A 23746-nucleotide genomic window follows, 5' to 3' on the forward strand; every position below is an offset into this window, starting at 1 on the left:
GAGCCTTGCTAAACTCAGCACAAATAAGAAAAACCGCTTCATTCTTGTGCTGATATCTTTTCCAGCAGAAGCTGAGTAATACAGCTGCAGCTTTAGGTGAGAAGAAGTAGAAATGTCAGCAGAGTACGATGTTAGCCCATCTCCCTGGCAGGGATGTTTAAGAACATCTGTCAGCAACAATCTTAATATTAGGCTTTCCCTGCTAGAACACCAGTAACTCTCTATCTCTGCACCCTGATTATGGACTGTCTGTGCATTTTATTTATTGTGTTTATGTACATAATGTAAGAGGTTTACAAGGACCAAAATAGGAGTCTCTTAGCGGGCATAAATCAACATGCCACTGAACTTATACTGATTTACACCTGCTGATGATCTGGCTAGCAATGTTGTGCCTGAGCTCACATTCTCCCTACTATTTTTTTTTCTTCAGGATTCAGAAAAATAGGGACTCTTTCTGAACACACTGTGTCTCATCAAACTAGGGTGCAGGTGGTGATGAACAAGCTGAATACAGGCTGTGCAATTTAGTTGTATTGATGGAGACAGATTTGCAGGGCTAATCATATCCATTTATGTTTTCAGTCCTGTTGTGTAAATTTTGGAGAGCACCAGGCAAATTTTATCTCATCAAATGTGATAGGTTTTTTTATTTTTTAAAGGCTTCAGGCCCAGTCTGAGGCAAACTGGGACTGAGAGCTCGGTAGTAAAACTGATTTTTCTGCCTGGAAGAAGTTCATATGAACATTATCTCACACTTCCATTTGTACACCTGGGTGTTCCTGGTGATCCACTTTGATTTTGGAACAGAATCAAAGGCAAGCCAGCAAAATCAGCAGGAGTTGTGATTTTTTTTTGTCTGGTTTCAGGTCAACACCTCAGTACGACAATTAATCCCCTACAGTTCTTAACCACAAGACAAGCTTCTCTTTGTTACGTTTACTACCATACTCAGCAGGCAGAGTGACTGGTGGAAGTTAAATCTAGGTTTAGCTTCCTCAAATGCAGCTTGAAGTGCTTTCAGAAGGTATATAAACTTAATGACATGTAGATTTTAGGTTTGTAAAAAATACACAAGTCCTGAAAGATCCTTAATTAATGGGTTTATCTGATTTGAGATAGGGAGGATTATCCCAGTAAGGCCTGATTCAAACTAATTGACATGGGAGGTCATTTTTATTCAGGTGATCTCTGCTGAGAAATCCAGACTGTTGGTGAGAATTAGAAAGATGGATTCTTGCAAGGCATTTGGAGACTAACTGGGTACCCACTGGACCTCCAGAGCATGGCAAAGTTGATTCAGAGGATGTCTAAGTGACAGTTTTGATAGATGCAAGTCAAAAAAGCCAACTGTTACATTTATGAGAGATGTATTTGCTTATGTAGATAGATGCCAATTGATTTTGAGTAAAGTTTAACTTAAGTAATTTTTTTTTTTTAATTGAAGTGTGGATGAAAGAAGCTAAAGGGTTTTCTAATGTGCTGGCAAAAATTCAGTGAGGTCCTGATATTTAAAAAGTACTTTTGTTTCCTTTGTGTTTCTTCTGCTGTCCTGATTTACACAACAGCTTTTCTCTTGAAAGGTAATTTAGGAGCTGCTGTGATTGCAGGTAAGACCAAAGCCTCATCAGGCATGCTCTGCTTGCTGATCAACAAGGACTGAGCATCTGGCCAGTAGTGTCTGAATCACAAAGTTGTGCTAGACCTTAATTTCTGTTTTCACAGAACATTTCTAGGAAGAATAAAATAATCACTGCTGTGGAAAAAACAGTAGGCAACGTAGCCTGACAGTCTTTTGCTAACATAGCTATAATGGTGAAATAATTCCCATAGTGCCCTAAACCTGTGCAGTGATTTTTTTCCTGATAGTGATTAGCATTTTTTTCCTGATCATGATTACTATTTGTCCAGGAGAATGACATCTGTTAGTTTCTCTAATTATATCCTTATGCCAGAAATGGCAGAGGATGTAGTTCCCCGTGTAAAGAAAGATTAGTAGCAGCAGAATAAAAAGAGATTTGTGAATGGTTAGTAAATGGGATGGCTTCATTTCACTGATCTTCATTACTGGTTAATTGCTTTGTAGTTGCTGAGTCCTGGAGAGTTGTGCATATATTCCCATATCATAAACAGTTCACAAATCAACATTCAGGCCAGATGGAAATGGTTAAAGAACAGTCATTTTGTGTGTTTCTGAAAAAAGGAGTAGAAAGATTAATGTATGGGTGAAGGTTTACTTAAATTGCGGTACTCATTGCCATACGAGGTTGTGGATGCTGAAGGTGTGCCTGGACTGGCAAGCCACCTGGACAAATTCTTAAAATCTTACCTAGCTTCTGTTATTAGTCACTGTTGGAGAGGGGTTCAGGCCTGGGTCTTTCAGTGAGATATGTTACTACCATGTTCTTACTGTTCACTAGTTACAGGATGCCAGTCATCTTTCAAAACCAGAAACTATCCCTAATGTCTAAGCTGCTCAGTAATGAACTGGGATACTCCATTGTAAATCTGGAAGACAAACAAGTCAAGATGTTCTTTGCATGAACTCCTGATTTGTGCATAGTGGATTTGTTCATAGCGGGAAGGACTCATTCCTCAATTAATTAAAGGCAAGACAAATAAAGTAAAGAGAACTGATACATTCATGGTGAAGAGAGTGAATATTTTCTCTGACTCTCCTTGTGATCAGATAAGGTTTTTGAAAGATATACACACAAGCTTAGGCTGGAAAGCAGTGGGTATTATGGTTTGATATGTCATACAAAATAACACTTAGCAATAAAGTATACTGAAAAAAGTCCTGCTCTGCTTTAGGAAAGTACTTGAAACGCTCCCCTGACATTTTGCAGAGGCTCGCCAATCTCCAGTAACCACCAATGACCAACTGAGCCAAGAAATATCTCTGGGACAGGCTGGGTGAATTTTCCTTGAGGACATATTGGCATGGAGCTTAAGCTAAACAGAAAAGACTAAAGTATTTCATGGCACAAGATCCCCCCTACTCTTAACTTTTGCTGTGCGTTAGCATTTGCAATTCTCTTTCACCGTTGAAACAGATTAGTTTTGTCAGAGGTTTCCCTTGCAAGATGTCTCCTCCATTCTTGTGTTTTGTGACTTTTCTTGCTGCTTCTTTAGAAGTAGCTGCCATTCTCCAAGAAGAATCCTACTCTAGGTGTCTAAACTTGTCAAAATCAAAGTGTCTGGGGGTCTAAGAGCTGGGAGTTGCTATGTTCTTCTCTCCAGGCACAGCGTGACTTTGTTGTTGTATATTAAAAACAGCAGCTGTTGTTGGAGGTGAGGGTTCTGGAACCGAAAAGCATAATGTCCTAATTACCTATGGCAGGGAAAACATCTGTGCGGGAATACTAATGAAATTAATTCCAGCGCTTAGCAACTGAATACATTAATTGACATTAATTAATGCTAAATTACAAAGTTCTGCCAATGGAATCACATAAAACGTCCATGAGAATCAAATGCTGACACAAAATCCTTGAGTTAATGTGAGCACATCAAAACTTCCCTTAGGAAAAAAGAGGGAAAACAAGCACTGCAAGAAGCCTGTTTTCCTTCTTCCTGTCTCCCATAGCAGAAGGAGCTTTTCTTGGTGTGTACATCTCAGGGTTTGGCTGTTTGGCAGATTAGCTTAAGCAATTTCAGTGCTCTGCCCTTTAGTAGTTATTACTGGCATTTTAGAATTGAAGCCGTGGAGAATTGCACTGTAAAAGTTCACAGGAATTGCCTTAGTAAATCTTCATCAATGGTACAATCACTGCTGTACAGACTCCTGTGATCACAGCAGAAATAGACATAGTTCTCATTCCTCCATTAAAACAGGATTGAAAAAACTTCAGTCACCTCTAATGGATGTCAGCCTGGCCTGCTCTTTAACGTCTCTTGTGGAGGAGATTCCTCAATCTTCTTTGCTGGCTGGTTCCAGCAACACCTCTCCTGTGACCTCCCTGTGCTCTCAGGATAGATACCTGTTTGCATGGGAAGTAAGATGGCACTGCAGTCTCCTCTTGGTGTCTCCCAGGCAGCCAATGTGCCTGTGGAAGTAAAAGGAAACAGTGGTGGTGCGGGGGAAAAAAAGGAAACAAGGTGGGAACCAGAGATCTCATCCTGTATAGCTCCATGCTGCGTGATTTGATCCCACGTGTGAAAAGCCACCCAGTCATGCCAACAGCTCAGGGGGTGGTGGGGCCAGCCATTTCAGTTGGCGCTGCTTTGTTTAAGCTCAGAATTGCGAGACGTTTCACTCAGGACCCCAGAATGAGAGGAGAGGAATGTGGGGGCAGGTATGGGGAGCTGTCCTTCATGATACAATGGATTGAGTTAACAGGAGAAGTGGGAATTGGTTGTGTTGCAGGTGAAGAGATTCATGCCCGTTCTCTGTCTTATGACTGGGAGGGAACATACTGCACCACACAGTGCCATGGGGTGGGAGAAGAGGCTCTGACCCAGTTGTCCCCCTTTCTCTTGGGAGCAGAGGGGACAGAGCTCTGAACAGCTCCGAAAGGGAACTTTGCCTGTGCTCACTGGAAGGACAGTCCGGGAGTTATGTCGTTCCCTGCCCTCTTGTGGCTAAAGTGGAAAAAATCATGGCCCTCTGAAAGGAACTGCCTTTCGATCATGCCGTGCAGGCTGTATGAATTAATGTTTTGCAGTGAGCTGTGAAAACATAAAATGTTATAAACTGCAGTGACTAATAATACTTAGAACTTTATATATTCCAAGAACTATGCAAATACTGGGGTAAAATCATCCCTCATCAAACTTTCCTGAAGGTTCGTTACCCTGCATGTCTGTTTAAAGCAGAAGTCAACAGCCCTTAGAGGCAAGGGAAGAAATGTCAAACGATAGATTTTAATTAAAACCAAGATTAAATATGAGATGGTAAAAATCCAGCCATTTCTACTTCAGTGTAAAATGCTACTTCTCTGATCAGAAAGTGGTAATTATATCAAACAAGGGGCTGCGCTTCTCCAACAAGGAAAAAGATTAGAAGCTGTTCTAAGATTAAATGCGACGTAGTGTTTCTGTCATATAAGTGCTAATGTTAAAATGCCAAAATCCTCCTTCAGGTAAATCAGCTTTGCCATTAAGCAAAAAGCAACTTCTTAATTGATCTGAAAGAGCCCAAATTGAATGCTGAGAATCTGGTTCTGTATTCGAGGATAAATTGCCACCATGAAGAAATTGTTTTTCTTCTGGTGATGGATTATGAGACGAGCACCCTGCAGTGCTTCAGAATAGGAGAAGACGGCATCCCATACAGTGACAGTGGATGAGATGGCTTTAGGGTTGCATTTAGGCTATTTACTTTGAAACATATGACTGATTGAAACTGCTAAGGCCTCTAAGTTTCAAGAGGTGTGGAATGATTGCCCAGGTCTGTCAGAGTGCATCTACTGTGAACAGAGAAGTAGGTAAAACCCCTAAACAGGAGGCAGCATGAATTACTTTCCAAGGTGATCTAAATTACTCTGCACAGTGTAAGTGCCATAGAAAATATAGAGGTGCACCATGGAAGGTGTTCTCAGTGGTGAACACTATGGGGCAGGTGTCCTCTGAAGGTGTCTTCATACTTGTGTATGCTCTGGACCTTGTCCATGTTCTAAATAAACTCAGCATGTAACCGTGGAGAAACTGTCATGCTCTACAGCAAATCCCACACCACGGGGTTGACAGGGAAACTGTAGAGGCTCAGCACAGAGAGTATCTGTCCCGCAGCATAGACACAACTCTTCAGACCCATAGTTACTTTGAGAGTCACAGGACTTGGGCTGTTTGCCTCTGTAAAGTGTCCTTCACAGCTCTGTTGTTCCCTCACTCAGTTTCTTGCTTTCAGCTTAAGTCTGAGTAGCATCCAAGTAAACTCAGCAGGGCAGATAACAGTGCTGAATGATATCACCCTTGACTAGGTTTCTGTCAGACCTGAGCCACAAGCATTACATTGTGCCACCTTCAAATCCCATGTCTGGTCTACTTCCATGAGAGTGGCATGGAGTAATCAGATCAGCTATGCTGGGCTCTCTCTTGGTATAAAGCAGCTCTGATGTAAGGTGGAATGAAAGAAATAATGGGAGGCTGAGGAAGGTGAAGAAGGAAGAAAGTAATCAGTGGTGGATTTACAAGGCATGTAAGGGAAAGAACTGTTGTGTTGCATTGAGTAGATGGTGTCACTTCAAGCCTAAGCAAACAGGTTTGTGTAGGAAGAATCTGTGCTCAGGATCTCAAGTGTCTTGGTTTTGTTCTTTTCCTTTCAGATGCCCAATACATCACCTGCAAAATGCAGAACTGCAGTGAAGCCACTCGCAGCAAACCCTTTCCAGGCTATATTGACCATAACTCCTTGATCGTCCAGGATGATTATGTGTTTGTTCAGGTGCAGAACACCCTCTTCTCTTATTTATTCTATTATTTTATGTTATATTATTCTATATTATATTATTTTCTTTTCCATTCCTTTGCATGCATGTGCATGTGTGTTAGCTCCCAACTAATCAGACAATACTGGATCCAAATAATACAAGCACCGAATGGATTGTAGCAATTCATTACAATGCTAATAGTGTTCTTTTTACCTCTAGTATCTTGTCACTGTAGGGTCATAGAGTTCCTGCTTGGAGCATCCACCATATATACTGGAGTGCTCTGTGCCACTCTGTGCAATCTCATCAGCACTCTAGGATTATTACTGTAACCACCCAGCTTGAAGTGATGTGTCAGTCATCTGTTATTACAAGGGAGTAGACCAAAGATTTTTGAGCATGAGAGGGAAATAGAAAAGGAGGGAGTCAGGAGAAGAACCAAAGAAGGAGCAATCAGGCTTTATTGTTATGCCTCAGTTGTGATATAGTGAAAAGGCTGAAGATGAGATATACTCAGCCAAGCTGTGTTCCAGGTGAGAGCTGGTGAATAGATCTGAACTACTGCAGGTTTCATTAGCCTTCTGCCAGTGTCCATTTAATAACAGCTGAAGAGGACAAAAATAACAACAGAATTGCAGGGAACATGGAGGTGAACTGGAAATTATTAGGACTAAAACGGTCTTCCAGGCAGCTTATATTCTGCCATGCTTGGGGATGGAGGGGAAAAAAGACGACTGATATTTTAAACTGAGTGAGTTGATTACTAACTGCCTTCAGTTAATGAACTCAGTCATAAACACCAGTCTAAATCATCCACACATAAATCTGGGACATACATTACAGAACAGCTTTTGTGCCTAGTGTGTCTAAGGCATAAATGAAATGTTTATGTGATAAGGAAAACAGGGGCACGCATCACTGTTCAGCCATGCTCTCTCATTTCAGAATGACTGTGTGTTTGTGGCTTGAGTGACACAGGACCTGGGGAATTTCTCTTCATATGTGAACTGATTCATTACTTCACCACTGATGCCTTGGTTTTGTGCTTCTCAAGATTTTTAGTCTGTTGTGTTCTGACCTGATGTTATTACACACTGTAGAGAAGCCAACGCCTTTGCCTCATCTGAAGTCATTGCTGGGAGATTGTCTACCTTTCTGGATAACCCTTGCATTTTGATGCATTTCTTTTTCTGTCTATAAACTGTTGTATAGTGTTCCCAGTGCTGTCAAATTTCGGCTTTGTTCCACCTCTGTGCTAGCTGCACAGTGTAAGGGGGAGCATGTGAGGAGAGGCAGCCTCTTATGATGTTCCCCCTAATGCCCAATGGGATTTTGCACAACTTTATATATTCATGTTTGTAATGCAGTTTGGGAAGGTATGTAATATTTGGATTTGGAAAGTTCCTATTTTAATCCTTAAACTTCTTAGGATTCTTAAACAGAAATAAATATAATTGGTCAAAGAGATAGTACTTGCCAATCATTAATAATTGACAGTTATAGGTATGAAATAATAATATTGTAATCCCTGGAAACCACCTCTGCTTGGTTCGAAGTAGTCAGTGAATCCGCTGTTGGCTGGTAATTTAAAACATGGTTCTTCAAATGGTTACGTATGTACCTGGATGTATATGGCTGTCAAGGAACAGCTAAATAACATGCCATGGCTGATCCTGGACCCTGCCTTATCACAGGCACTGTTCTTCAGAGGATGACTAGCCCTATACCAGAGAGTAAAGGCTTGGAAGGATATATGAACACCCTAACACTCTCCCCTAGCCTTCCCTCCCTTCCCTGATCTCCATTTAGCTTTTCTGCAACTAAGGCATTTGGAATGAGAATTAGTAGGTTCAATAGCACAAGGGTAAGGGAATGTGGATTTGTTTCTCCCACTACACCTTGTTTTATTTACAAACTCACACTGTCTCATAAACAATGCTTCTGGCCTTCCTTCCCCTAACTTTTGCCCAATTCCCTTAAAAAAAAAAAATGTTGAAAAGCTTTAAAATAAGAAATAGTTCTTATTTTACTTAATCTGGTATGAACCTAGCCTTTGTGTAACTACTGCAGTGCATTTTAAAACACTTACTACTAAAGAAAAGTCTTGATAAGCCCAGATATCAGGCAATTAAAGCAAAGTTCTGCATGGAGAATCCCTTGGAATATTTATTCTTTAGTATCTTTCATCCAAGGATTTCAAAGTATTTTACAAACATTGATTATACTTCAACAGCACTGGAAGCCAGATAACATTGATAGCTTTTTTTCTTTCTATTCCCCCCCCGCTTTAATAGGTGGTAGGAAATGAAATGTCACATTGCTCTAATCCAGTGTTTTCAAGGTCTTGCCATCAGTATTTAGGCACTTAAATAAATGTCCAGATGCACAGAAATACCAAATCAGCTGAGCTTCTCCTGCCTACAGGAGCTGTGAATGCTTAGCTGATCTCATAACAGATATATATGATGGCTTGTACAGGGCCACACAGGAACCAAAGCTGGAGGCAGAAATAGAAATCCAGCGTCATGTCTGCCAAACTGCGAATCTAACCAATAGCCTACGTGGCGGCTCTGCAGATGGCAAAGAACAGACTGTTTTGTGGTAAGGCAGAGGAGAGCTGTGGTATCAGCAGGTGACATAATGGCCCAAGTGAAGCCAGGACTTCACTTTCCCCAGACCTTCACCTGAAATTCTTGCCTTTGTATCTCTTTGCAGAAAATGGGATTCTTCTTGCTTTCTTTTTTGGTCTCTGTTAGTTGGATCAATGTTTATTCATGGACTGTGATAGTGCTGCAATTTTAAGCCATTGCCACCAACACTGTGGTATTTCCCCCAACAGATTTTGCCTGATATTTTCCCTGCTAATAAAAAACTATTTTTAAAAGTCCTGATGATAACTTTCCTGCTTCTCTCATAGTTGACTTCAGGAGGAAGACCACATTATTACGTTTCTTATAGGAGGAATACATTTGCACAGATGAAGCTGCCAAAGTACTCCTTGCCCAAGGTAGGTTGCTGTTGCTGGAATGCCCGTATGAACCTGTAGGTATTTTGATTGTACAGAAGTTCTTGAATCCAACACAAGTAACTGCAAGATGACATGCAATGAGTGAAAACAACATTCTTTAACAGAACATTTGCAAGCAAGAAAGGAATGAAAACCAAGTCAGCACTTTGGCTAGTCAAGGACATCAGCGTGGAATGTAGACAGATACCACAGCCCATGTCAATTACCATTCCTTTCTGGTTAGTTAATTAAGCTTTGGAGGGGACTTTTTTTTCTTTTTTTTTCTTTCCTTTTTTGTGGTCTTAAAATTCTCTTCTCCTGTCCCTATCCTGTGTGGGTCACTTTTTGTGCTTTGCCTCATTAGCAGATTTTAATGGGAATCAAGCAAAGAGATGTCTTTGTGTGTCTGCTCCATATCTTCCCTAATTAAGAACAATGGTGAATTAGCATTGGAGCTTGAAACGCTATTGCTGCTTTCTGGAGCTGAATTTTTTTAAAAGACTTATATAAAATGTTAGCTCCATTTTGAGGAAATCACCATTTTGCAGCTGGGCTGCTAAGAGCTTCTTAGCAAAGACAGAGGAATTTTTTTTTTTTTTTTTTTTTTTGAGGTCTTTTCATTCTTCGTATAATCTGGCTTAAATGACATTTTAGATCAAAGGTAGCAAATAATTTTGTGATTTATATGTGAGGTCTAACATCTGGAGAAAAATGCATTCTGAGAAATTAAGCAAGGATTGTCAAAAGGAAAAGAAAGTGCAAGGTCAGCCTGTTCTTAGAAATTGAAAGTACCTCAGATTCTGTAGATGGAAATATTCAAAGGGACAATTTGGCTAGTATAACAGCTGACTGTCTTTGATTTCTCACCTCAATTGACCTGTTTACAGTGGATTGACAGGGTGACCTTCATCATATAACCAGACTGCAGCTCAAACCCAGGCCTTCAGTGCCATACTTTACCTGCTCTGCTGTTGTACCCTTCGCTCCTCATATCACGTGAAAACCCAGGCTCACAGGACACTGAGTGAGGACCCTACCAGAAACCATGGTATCTTCTTGGCTCTGACATAGGAGACCTGTGGTCTGCCCCAAAATCTTCAGTCACATTTAAAGATAGTACTGTAAGGCATGGTTTGAAATTTCCTGTCCAAGCAGGAAGGAATTACTCTGTCAATTCAGATCAAATTTCAACAAGTGTTATTTGAAGTAGCCCTTAGCAAAGGAGTTGCATTTTTAGCATGATTACTGTAACACCCAAATCAGAATTGTCATTTACAGCTGATTCAGATCATCTGTAGAGAGACTGCTTGCTTTGAACTGGTTGTCTCCTTTAGCCCAGCCTTTTTTTTCCAACCATCCACCTTCTCAAAGAGGTCTCTGGAGAGCCAGGGAAAATGCACTACAATTAAATTGCAATATGTTCTCTGAGAATAGGAATTGGAGCAACACATTCATGTTATATGACCCAAAGAAAAAGGCAGATATTTAAGGAGGTAAGATGCTTTGTCACAATCTTGGAATATCTTCAAAGACCGAAGAGCTACATTTGGCTTGGAAGGAGCTACAGTAGAGCTGTGGCTGTCTAGTAGGCTGCTATCAAAGCAGGATAGCTGCTTTTATTAAAAATGCACAAAGCGTTATACTATTCGAGGTATTGAAACAAACAGCTTCTTTTATGCCTAAATTCTCTTTTATCTCCTTCAGCTAAGAAAGAGGAGCTAAATATGGTAAAAAGTACTAAGTGACTTCTGGAATTGAAGACACAAATATAAAGCTTTTTGTCTCTGTATGTCACTCTTCCTAAACTGGAGGGGTGTGATGGCAGGCAGCTTTGGCAGGTGATACTGCTGCTCAGGCAGGAATGGCCTACAGCAAATCAAAACTAAAATATTCTTCTTGTTGGCATTGGTTGCCTGGTAGCCAGTTTGATTAAAAGCTTAAGTGAACTTGCAGCTCTCTCCCATACAAGAAGATGCCTGCATATGTGCATACAGGCTGTGTTAACCCTGTACATGGTCTTTATTGAGACCTGTTAATTTCTGCAGTGATGCTGATCTTTGGGTTGGTACTGCTTATTAGGTACCGCAGGACCATAACGTGTGCTCTGTCACAGACTCTGTAATGTCACTCATGATAATCACCTTAACTGTGCACACAGGGTACATTCACTCCATTTTAGACCAATGCACCGGGCAGACATGTGAATACTGAAGCAAGCCAAACAATTTCTCTTTTTAAAAGACCTGTCCTTAACTGGTGCTGGGCTGAATACTGGTGTATGTGGTACCTCTGTTTTAAATTCATCACCTTCTTTCAACCTCAGGATGCAAATCCTGATAGAAGGAAATATAACCACAAAAAAATCCTTAAATACAGATCTTAAAAAGAGCTGACAGTCCCAGTAATTGAGAGGATAAAACAGGCATTACATATCCCTGCCATTTAACTTGCCAGGAAAAAAAATTCCCTGACCAAGTGCAAAAAGGGCAATTGAAGCATGTTTAGCAATTCAGGAAGCCTCGGCCTTTAGTCATTTGAGTAGACACCTGATCAAACCTATGCACAGCATCATGCTTTTACTTTTGTCTTTGGAAAGGTAAGAGGGACAGACAGTAAAACTGCATATTAATGTACTTCCACTATGTGCTGGTACAAAGAAAAGAAAGCTCAGACTCTCAGTAGGCAGATGCATGGGGAGCCCCTGAAGATGGAAATGACTGGGAAAGGTGCCTTGCTTCACTCTCCTGTCCTATTCCCTTTCTGTAGGGAGGTGAAATGAGCATCTGTTGTAGTAGTGGAAGATACAGTGAAGGTCTTGGTCCGTATCAAGATGAAGGCCATCTTTTTGTATTGTTCCTTCTCCAAAAAGAGCAACCCCCACCCTTAAAAAAAAAAAAAGAAAAAAAAAGAAAAAAAGAAGTGAATATGATATGCTGATTAATATTAATCTTCCCATTGTGGAAACCAAAAAGACCTGTCTGATGCCCATATACCAACCTCTTTCTATCAATGCTTTGCATTGTTACTGCATCTACTGGACAAGGCCATATTAAGAGGAAAAGTTAATTGATCCCCAAAGGTCAACAGTTGGAACACTATCTTTTTTGACTTTCTGCACTATGCATATTATGCCAGATCGGTCTCAATCTCTGCTTTTCCAGGCTTAAAATCATTCAGCCTTACTGGGATCTTCTTTAGACTTGCATCTTACAGCAAGATCAAAACACAGGAAGCATCTAGTGAATAAATTAACTTATTTGCTTTTTAAGCATTCATGAAATTGCCTTTAGTTTTTCCTGGTGTTGATCAAAATATCTTTTTACGTCTCTCCCCTAGTTATTACAAAACTGTTGATTAAAATGGTAAGTTAATGAAACTGTACATTTAACAGACAAACCAAGTTTTACTTATAACCTCTGTCTATGTTTAAATAGGGAGGTCTACCCATGTGTATATGCACATGTGCAAAGGTTTAACTTGAGATTAGAGCTGTGCTAGCCAATGGTGCCTTTGGGCACTTTGGGAATACCTACTCATGTAGATCTACCAGCAGATTGACTAGGGTGACAGTCTGAAATAAGGAGCCTTTGACAAACAGCTGTGGCAGTAACTTACACTAGCACAGCTGGAGCTCAGAGAGGATATCTATTCACACCCACAGTTAGTAGGAGGTAGTGGGATTTATATTGCCTTTCCTATTGCCTCAGGGTTTAAGCCAATCTGTTCCTCCACAAAACCAACCTATCTTCTGGGATACATTTTTCTCCAGTGCAAAGCAGCAAATAAATAGAGTGAATATTCATCCACTCCAGACTCGGATCTGGATAAACAAACAACTGTTTGAATCTTATCTTCATGGTGAATCCACTTTCAAATTTATAGATCAGGTTTCTTCATTGCATTATTTTTCATCTTTACATTACAGGGCTCCATCTGGAAATATTAATTCCCCCTTACAAAACCACGAGAAAGTGAATTGTCAAAGACTATTGCTAACAGAAGAAATAAGTATCATCAGCTTCCAAAGAGTATATATTCTGATAAAGTTCCCAGTTTCGCATATAGAAAGCCCTGGCTGAGATTCATGAAAGAGAATAACTTCGGGATATCTGCCCAAAACAGACACAGTTGAATTTTCTGGGGGTCACCTAGTGCTAAGAAATCTGCGGTTTTTTCCTACCTCCACAGATTTTTACAGCATCAAAGAACTAAAGGTGCCTGTGCTGGGCAAATAGAACCTAGGAATTTCATTATTAACAATCTCTCTCGGTGGCTTTTTCCACTGGGTAGTAATTTCTCCAGGCATTGAAAGAGGGAATTGGGTTTAATAGTTTCATTTGTGGTTTTTTTTAAATTATGTAATCATTTCATTGCTTCCTGCCTGCTGTAACACACAGAACAGAGTAAAACAAAACTTCACTCATAACACTAGTGATCTAACTACAGTTCTGCTTTTCACATCTAGTGAGGATTAGGGTTGTCTTTCTGTTATATTTCTTGGGTGGATGTTTAGCACAGTGGTCCAGGGCCTTGGTTTCTAGTCAACGCTGTCATTAGAAATGGTAAACAGCAGCAGCACTGGCTGCAGACATTAACCCATTAGATCCTCCTTGCATCAGTTCCCAAGCGTACTTGGTTTCTGAATGCTAGGCAAGAAGCAGATGTTTCACATGCTGCTTTTTCCTTCTTTAAAAAAAAAAAAAAACCAACACTTTTTTAATATCTGTGATTCCCCAAGTGGAATCACTTAGGTGCCCCACTCCCTACCTTCCCCAACAAAGTACACATTAAAACGAAAGCGTTGGTAGCAGGGGGGAAGTGCTGCCGTATAACGCTGTACTGCCAATATAAATTTTCAATTAATACATCATCAGTTAATTACCACTTTGAAAACTGACAGAAGAGAGCTGGTGTAAAATATTTCTGGATGGAATTATCCGCTTACAAGAGTGTTGTCTACAGTTTCCGATTAAACTCCAGCCTAAATATAACCCGTGCTCCTCCACAATTACTTTGGTGTCCTTGGAAATGACAGAGCAGAGCTCTATCTAGTAACCTTTCTTTCTTTTCTTTCCCCAGGACATGCATGTTATCAGCACTGATGAGAATCAGGTGTTTGCAGCTGTACAAGAGTGGAATCAGAACGACACGTACAACCTGTATATCTCTGACACCCGAGGGGTGTACTTCACCCTGGCCTTGGAAAATGTCAAGAGTAGTCAAGGGCTGGAAGGGAATGTGATGATTGACCTCTATGAGGTATGTCATGACTCCAAACATCTCATACCTATCTCAGGGATTCACATGATGCCAGTACCATTTACTTCTTGCACATCAGTCTCGTTATATGCATGGGAACAGCAGGGCCAAAAAATGACTAAACACATAGTTTTACTGTCCTTTTACTTCAGGGCCTCAGTGCAATCAGCTGAATAATTGCAGGGCCAGGTGTTGAATTTAGGTCCAGCCTAATATTATGAACTCTTATCTACACACTGCTGTACTGTCCTGTTTGTTCTCAGGTGAGGAAGAGCTCATGGCTCTTTCATACATAGGAAGATACGCGTCAGAAGATGTACTGGAATAGTTCATTCACTCCCTGAGAGGAACTCTTTAAGTTTCTCAGCCAAAATCCTGCTGACCCACATTGGTCCAACCTATAGCTCTGAAAGCTCTCAACACTCTTAATAGCATCATTCTCCATTTTTTGTTGTATTTCTGACAGCCAGTCTCTTGTTTTAGAAGTAAGGAGAGACTGCAGTTTTCAGCTATCTTTGTCACCTTCCTCAGTTTGGACTGTTCTGGGAACGGATGTGATTTTAGAGACACCCTCTTGGGCTACTCCATGAGCATGGAAACTCTCCTATCTTATCATGATGTCCCTTTTATCCCTAAGACTTTTCCTGGCAAGTACATTCTGCCTAAGCTCACCTGTAAGAAGACAAATTTACATTGTCTTCTGTGACAAGTGATCCTAAAAATAAGACTTTTAATATGCCTTTATACTTGCCTTGCTCTGTTGCCTGTTTTACTTCTGGAGACAGCACTCAGCTAAGTAGAACTTCAGTCCACAGTTGCTGTTTTGAGGGTTAGCTTCTCTTTTCAGGTCTCTTCCAGAGGATTTTCTGACCATTTAGAATAAAGGCCATGAACTAGATCCGAGTTCCTTTGAAAATTAAGATGTTTCCCATATTTCCCCATCACCATCTGAATATTAGCTCTGTTATATTGTTTGCCTTTGGCTGCCCTTTACTTGGAAACCACCTTGAATTGTCCAAACAGAGAGCCCAAGTGTTGTACATAAATGCAGATGAACTGTAGGAGGATGGACACTGGCATTTCAATCATTTGGAGACTATTACAGTTAATCTCTCTGCAATGCTGGCAGCCCATGGAAAGACTGTTGCCTCTTATTATTGTCAGCTTGAGAAGCAGTTTCACTGCATTATGTAAAGGTGTCCTACATCCCCAGGGGAAAGAAAAACCTTTGTTTTGTTTTATTAAGCTGACACCACACAGTAACCCCGATTGAAATTGATGGAATCAGACTTGTAGCATCATATCTGTTGATTATCTAGGTAGAAAGAATATTGGCTGACACTGAACCTGGCACGAACCATCCTTTCAATTTGATGTTCTAGCTGGAACAGAAAGCCGTCCAGCATGATTCTCCCAGTACGGTTGTTGCAAATGATGAATGCTCTAGGGGTAAATGGAGATGAAGACGAGAGAAGAAAAAAATCCATAGATAAATTAAAAGGAAGTGGAGACAATGTAAAATGAGTCCTCCTGTGGTGACAGCAGTATACTATATTATTATATGTAAGCAAGATCATTTGAGAATATGCCAGAGAAAGACCTGTTAAATGTGTACGTGTCTGGTCTCTATGCATGTCTGTCAGTTGTTAGACCTAACTTCATCTGGTTGCATTGTAGTGAATGTGTTTGTGTGTGTAGATTCCTAAACTGATTCTACATCAAGCATAACTCTGCTCAACAGGGAATTGCATTGGGCATGAAGAGAAAACAGAAGTTCTTTCATGGTGCCTCATCATGTTCTCCCCTCTCTTCTCCTGTAAACAATCAGGAGCCTTTCACTTGGAGTTTTATTTCAGTGTGTGTGCTCTTCTGCTGCTGGACCTTATAGAGGATGAGGAGACCACTCCCAGAGAGACACTATCCCCCCTTCTGCATATTGAACAGAGCAGGGTGTAAGAATAGCTCTTCTCTCCACCACATTCCAGTGGCACTTCATCGGTAGCACATTGAACTCAGCTTTCAGTGGGTCTGCAGCCACAAAGAGGCTGTCTTAGAGACCATCTCCTAGAGCAAAGGAAGAGCAAGAATCACTGGCCATTGGGTCTGAGTGCCCTTTCTAGTTTCTGTACCTCTCCAATGGTATGGATCTGCTTGTCTCTGTAGTCGGACTGGTCTGCAGAAAGACAATCCTGACTGTGGGAATCCATGCATGAAGTGATAACAGACTGTGAGGAGATGTGTTTATAGCTATGGTATATATGCCTATCACTCTGGGACTTACTTTTTTTAGCCATGTGCGTCTTGAATGGGAAGTATATGTTTGACGTATGAAGTTGGTGATGGGGAGTGAAGAATGTGTTTTGAAGTTGTGTGTTTGAGTGTCTTGTATGAGTCTTTCACCAAAGCTGTAGATGGCATTTGTATCTGCACACAATGTATTTGGGGCAGTGAGGATTGTCTACAAAGCCTGTGAGGGAGCTGATGGAGTGCTTTTCTCTCTGGAAGGTGGTCATGCACTTATTTGCATGAGTCTTTCTCTCTTACAACTGTATGAACAGCCGGGGTGAACAGATTACTCTGTGTGTCATGGCTGTGTATATGCAATAGGTGTATCTCTTCCTACTGAGGGAACGCAAGCATGTATAGTGTATGCAGTCTTTTTTTAGGATAAAGGTGTCCAAGACTGACAGTATAACTTACACTTTGCTTTCTCTAGAAAGGATTCTGAGTCCCAGCTCATGACTAGAATCATAAAAAGAAAATTTCACAGGATTTCAGAACACATTTATCACCTGATATATAAAATGCTTTTTAATCATTTATGTCCAGCATTTCACAGGGACTATATAATACAACTATTTCAAGACAACAAAGAAAAGTACAAATGGACCTATAGGCTCTGGCTTCTGGTAATAAAGGCAGAACTATGTTATTTTTCTGGCTCTGTCTGCTCACTGGGAGCCAAAGTACCCTTGCCTTATCAGGGTGCCTTTCTACTACAACAAAGAAATCCTGAATAGTTAGTTGAGTGGTACCAAACAATCCAGCTAAGACATTGAAAATACTTTCTTTTCATTCTTATATCAACAATAAATTAGTTAATTACTTAATGTAAATAATATTGCCCATTATAACAAGTCATGTCTAAGTGTTTACGTAACTTCAAATGAAATTCAGTGCCATTGCTCAAGGAGGAAAGTGCTATTCAGAATGACTAAGTACACCAATGTACTATACCAAAGCACTATGCACTAGTAGTCCCACAACATGTGACTAAAAGTGCAATAAGGTCCTACTCACTGGGAGATGTAGCATCCAAATCCAGCCAAATAATTAAATCAGTTGAGCTGTAACAAACGGAACCTGCTGTGTAACCATTTGCCATGTGATGTCATTTAAGTAATAATCTCTGTGAATAAAAAGTCTTGATGAATGATTCAGTGTACTAGTTCTGCATCATAAGAAGAGAAGGGGTGGATGACTGAGCAGACTTGCTGGAAACCAAAAAGCTTCGCACTTTCCCCCTCCTTCTCCCAATTTTGCTTCCCTTTTTATTGCAACACTCAGATTGCAGAATGACAGCCTAACAAATTCATCCGCAAGCTGCAGCAGCTATTGGGCTATTGATTTTCAGTGTGCTGAGAAGATGGGAACATTCTGCAGTGTGAGTTGTGGTTTGAGGTTGACTTTTTTCTCCCCACTAAGACACTTTTGGGCTTGGTTCCAGTGTGAGTCTGTTAGTATCACATCTTTACAAAATCCTCCTGCAGGTCTATGGAGTAAAGCTGTTAGGTAAAATACCAGGAAAAATAAAAGGATGAGAATCTAATTTTTAGCTCTATAACTAGCATTCTGGGTGACCTTGCTTGAGTCACTAGTGCTTTGGTTTCCTCAAAATAAGAAATTGTAATAAAAGTACCTCTGTGCCCCAAGTCATGCTGTTGAAACACTGATAATTGTGAAACACATTGGGATCCTTAGATGAAATGTCGTAAGCAGGCTGTATGAGAATAGAAGCACTGAGCTGCAAGTTTATGTGTGTGTTGCTATTTTCCTTGCAAGGCCAAAATTGCTGGTGTTTCCTGCTACTTCACTGCAAGAGACAAATAATTGCCCTGTACATGTGTCATCTTTCAGGGGGACGGATGCCTACACAGTTGAGAGATTGTCACTTTACAGATAATGCTATTAACATCTTACCATGCTCCCATACTGATTCTGAAATATATGCTTTCTCTTCTTTTTGTCAACTTTCCAACTGTGATGGTCTTATCTTGTCCCCAACACCTCAATTTGCCTTCCTTTGATGCTCCTTGGCAATTCGTGCCCTGACATCTACCGCACAGACACAGCTACCAGATCCCTGTTGGGTTTGACAGGGCAAGAGAGACACCTGCACAGAACCTGCATCAGCTTGATTTATTTTTCAGCCATGTCAATTTTTCCTAGGTAGCAGGGATAAAGGGAATGTTCTTGGCTAACAAGAAGATTGACAACCAAGTGAAAACTTTCATCACCTACAATAAAGGGAGAGACTGGAGTTTGTTGCAGGCTCCGGACACAGATCTGAGAGGAAACCCCGTTCACTGCCTCCTAGTAAGTACCTTGGGGGGGAGCTTCGGGGGTGGAAACATCTCAGAACAATCTTTTTCTACCAGGTGATACAAGAAGGAGAGGGCAGCTCTAAGAGCTGAGGAGAGGGAATACTGCATATTAAAAGTGCTATACATCAGGCTTGGGCTGCCAGGTGGTATTGCAAGAGCTGGCATTGTAGTTTAGCTTAATTTAATTTAATTTATGGAACAAAAGGAAGCATCGTAGATCAGCTTCCTTCTGCACAATTGATGGTCTCTCCTTAAGCAGCCGGTGAAGCTGGAGGCCGTTTCTGCGCAGTTGATTCTCTGGACACTAGATGGGAGGAGTGAGCTGTTGTAGCTCAGGAACTTTCAGGGACCTCATAACTTGAGACAGGCTCAAAGGAAAGGAGAGCTCTGATTTCTTTCAGGCCACTCTGTTGGCACTATTACTATTTATCATATTCTCCGAGCTCAGAAGTGAGAATCGTCACACTCATCCAAATATACGTATAGCTATGTGTTGGGTGTATACTGCAACTGTCTCTGTACTTGTTGATACAGATTGGCATACAGATAAGTCTTTAATCATTATTATATGCAAATGGCTTCCAAGAGTGAAAGTGAAATATAAGCAGTGTGAATAAAATGAGAGATCACTGTCAAATTAGAAAGCTTAGACTGATCTCAACATGTTTTTCAGCCAATATAATCTATTCACAGTAGTGGGATAATATTCCAAACCCCAGCCTTTAGGATTCTCAATAGCTTTTGTATTACACACATTCTAACATGATTCCAGTCAGAATCAGGGACACTACTTACACTGCTCTTCCTCCTGCTGTCCTGTACCTGCATGTTGTTTTCCAGCTAGGGGAAAAAAAAAAAGAAAACAATGTTGTTTCTCATTTTGAGGCTGTAAGCCTGTTAGAATCTGAATCAGTGTTACATTTTGTGCATTGTGGTATGTAGCTGAATGCTACACTAATCTCTTACCTGAACCACATGCATTATTGCAAGAGCAAAGAATAAATAACTTGATATTAGAAGCTGTTCAAATAATTGATTTTTTGATTGAGCTAAAATGCAAGCCTCTCATTTTCTCTCCAGTTTGGAAAAAATAAATAGGGAGGACTGCGGGTCAAACAGAAGAGCTATTTCAGAGCATGACCAAATTTATTTGGGTTTGTTTTCCTCTTCCAAGTTTTTAAAAATTGTAAGTAAGGGCATTTTTAAATTAAATCTTCCTAGACAATGAAAACAACAAAAAAGTTACTTTCAGAAAACTTTGCAGACATAAAGCAATTGAATTTTTTGGAAGGGGCTATATGTAGAAGTCTTCATGTTTCAAATAGATTGCAATCTAGTTTTAACTCAAGTGAACATATGTGACAAAAAAACTCACACCTTGACTTTTGAACATTATGACCAATTTTATCAGAAATCCAATGTTTTTATTATATGATATGGTAGTGTAATATTTTGGGGGCCTGGCAAGGCAGAAGAAATAAAAAAATGTGGGCAAGTGAAATAAAGTAAGCTCTATTTTCCCATAAATTTGAAGTTTGAGTTCTGAGAAAATGTCTTTCTTGGTATTGTTGCCCACTGATCAAGAGAGATCTGACTTGCCATTGTGGTTGTGAATGCACCAGGTGTACTACTCTGCAGGGTCCTTATCAAACTGTCATTTGCAGGAACTATGTATTTTATATGCAAGGGTATGCTGCCACTGTAGTTATCCATTATATAGTGGAAGTGGTCATATGACTGCGAGACTGGATGGTTCTTGTGGAGAGAGGGGATTATGGCTCCCTTAAGCCTTCCCATCCACGCTGTGTCTGTTACTATACTCATGAGCACCTGGAAACACAATTCGTTTAATTTAAGCTTAGACCAGATATGCCTGGACAAACTGGAATTCCCTTGAGAGTGGTAAACATGACCAAGCCAGGCAAGGGGTCATGAGCAGGGGCAGAAGTGTGGGTACTTATAGGGACACAATGAGAACTGATCCAGAGAAGCTCTTGGTTCTCTGTGGATTGTATTTATATCCCTTTAGCTCCAGTGTTCACAAACCACTATTTAAACACTGGTTCGCTTTTATTTTGCTCTCTATGCAACCATGTAGTTGCCCAGAGAATTGCTTCCACCTATGCAAGCTCAATATAGGCTTGTCATCCTGTTTTCACCGTAGAGTAGCCACTTCCTCAATGCTCTGCAACTTGGGCTGGCGTAGGCATTTCAGGTCTGTGGGCATCTGTAGAAACCCGTTCCATGATTTCAGGGTGGTAAGGGACAGATCCTCAATGGACTTAAACCATGTAGCTCAGTCTTTGCCCTTCTAAAAGAACAGGAAGGAACTTAGTCTGCCATTTGCTGTGATAAGACCAGAGGAATGTTTAGCTATGTTTATTTTATTTTTTTTTCTTCCCTTAACATCAGGTAAAACGGGAATGAAGCCTCTTTCATTGCCTCAGCCTGTCTGCCTCCTTCATGTTTAGGTTGTCACAAGCTAGTGGAATGGTAGCAGAGCAGGGATCATCAGCTGAATCATAGAATCATTAAGGTTGGAAAAGACTTTTAAGATCATCAAGCCCAACCATCAGCCCAACACCACCATGCCCACTAAACCATGTCCCAAAGTGTCATATCTGCATGTTTTTTGAAGACTACCAATGATGGTGACTCCACCACCTCCCTGGGCAGCCTCTTCCAATGTTGGACCACTTAGGTGATTGACTTGCAAATTTACAAGAAAGCAAACAGATGAAATCTGAACTAAACTGATTTGTTAGATCTTTTACAGGAACAAACAGTCTGCCCTGCAAAAGAGAGGGAGGTACAGAAAATGCACCAAAACCACAAAGTAAAATAATAATCCTACAAGACAGCACCAAGCTGTTTAAAAATCGGATTTGAGCTTCACAGTTAATGATGGGGGAAGATGAAGGCAGAACATGGAATGAAAGAATTCAAGAAATGATAGAGAAAATACCACTTAAGTTAGGAGTGGTAGGGAAAATTTTTGAAGTAAAAGTACTGGAAGTGTTGTGCGTTCCTGGAAATAAGTCAGGGATCCATAATGGCATTCTGCTGAGGAAAAGCATGGAGAGAAGGGTTTGTTCCCTGCTCTGAGGCAATTCTGTTCCCTGTCAACATGACATAGCTGTAGTACTTAAACATCTCACAAACTCCACTCACCTCTTTAGCCGAACTCTGTCTACCCCTGCATCACCAAAAGTTTTGTCTCCTTATGTCAGTTGCTCCTTTTGCCTCTACATATTACTGTTTTTGGCATGATCCTGCTTCTCCTTATGGCATCACTAAGTGAATTCTTAGTAGTCCCATCCTTACTCCACAGCAGATCCTAATGCTTTCGCTCTGTTGATTTTCAGCATAATTGCCTCTAAAAACAGCTTGGGACACAGCAATGACGTATGTTTCAGCTTGTTGGAAGAATGGGATCTACCCTTTCCCAGAGTGACAGGATGATTCCCAGTGCAGTGCTGTGTCCTCTGTACATCTGGTCTTTAAACCTAAACTAAGGGAGTGTTAATGCAGAAATAAGTACATATCAGCTAAGTTGGCAGCTAAGGAGATTAAGAGGGAATCTGGTTGAAATACAAGGCAAGCCAGACGGAACCATCCCTCTACTGACAGTACATTCCAGGTGTTTTTTTCAAAGCAACTCAAAGAATTTCTCTGCATTTTTTGTGAGATGGCTCTGAGTAATGAGGGTAGAGGAAAGCAACGAAATTCCATCTGATCCCAAGGTTTTATTTTTCTTGTTTATAACGCTTTTTTTCTATGCTGAATACACTTAATCTTCATAAAATAGCTGCCAAGGTATTATATCTCAAAGATGCTGTTTTTGCTTGATACTTATCTTGTGCTGTGAAGTGGTTAACTGAGGAGTAATTCTACCTTGCAAGTTATGGGCATCTGTCTAGGAGAGTTAATCAATTAGCTTTCCAAGGATGGTCTTGTGGTTAAAACACTGGACTGAATCTCAAGAGAATCTTGATTCAATTTTTAGGCCTATCTCCAATTTCCTATGTGACCTTGGGCAGGTCATTCATTTTCTCTGTGCCTCTCTTCCCCAGACATCTGCTTATTCTCTCCCACATTTAGTTTGTCTTGTCTGTATGGATTATAAGGATTTCAGGACAAAGACCTATTTCTCGTAAGGGAGGGCATTCACACCATCTGCTACAGAATAATTTAAGCATCTAAGCGAGGTGTTTTGAATCTCTCTCCTGGAATTGTTTATTTCTCTTCATTGCTCCTTGCTATTGCAGATGAGCAAATACTGTGACTACCCCTAGGTTTGTGAATGGTGCCTACATCATCCTTGTGTTCTACTACTTTGTCCCACTCCTGATGAGGAACAGTCACTAATAGCTGTTTTGTATGTTTCATGCCATTGGAGACTGTTCAGGTGGGCTTTGCAGAACAGCCAAGAAGTGGGTTTATAGGTATTTTTGAGAAATTTTACTAAAAACTGATGAGCATCCTGAGAGTGGACTCTAAAA

The 23746-nt window shown here is 40.6% G+C and overlaps 1 protein-coding gene across 1 annotated transcript in view; it reads left to right on the forward strand.

Annotated features, from left to right (window-relative positions):
* Nucleotides 1-23746, forward strand: part of SORCS1 (sortilin-related VPS10 domain containing receptor 1) — a gene marked incomplete at both ends in the record, with an annotated part of 88459 nt that overhangs the window by 35913 nt on the left and 28800 nt on the right. Inside the window, 4 exons of the mRNA XM_010285299.1 lie at nt 6270-6388; nt 9292-9381; nt 14461-14640; nt 19090-19236. Coding sequence (XP_010283601.1) covers nt 6270-6388; nt 9292-9381; nt 14461-14640; nt 19090-19236 — 536 coding nt within the window. The remainder of the gene's footprint in view (nt 1-6269; nt 6389-9291; nt 9382-14460; nt 14641-19089; nt 19237-23746) is intronic.

This window comes from Phaethon lepturus, unplaced genomic scaffold, assembly GCF_000687285.1.
Source record: "Phaethon lepturus isolate BGI_N335 unplaced genomic scaffold, ASM68728v1 scaffold2634, whole genome shotgun sequence".
Lineage (NCBI taxonomy): Eukaryota > Metazoa > Chordata > Aves > Phaethontiformes > Phaethontidae > Phaethon > Phaethon lepturus.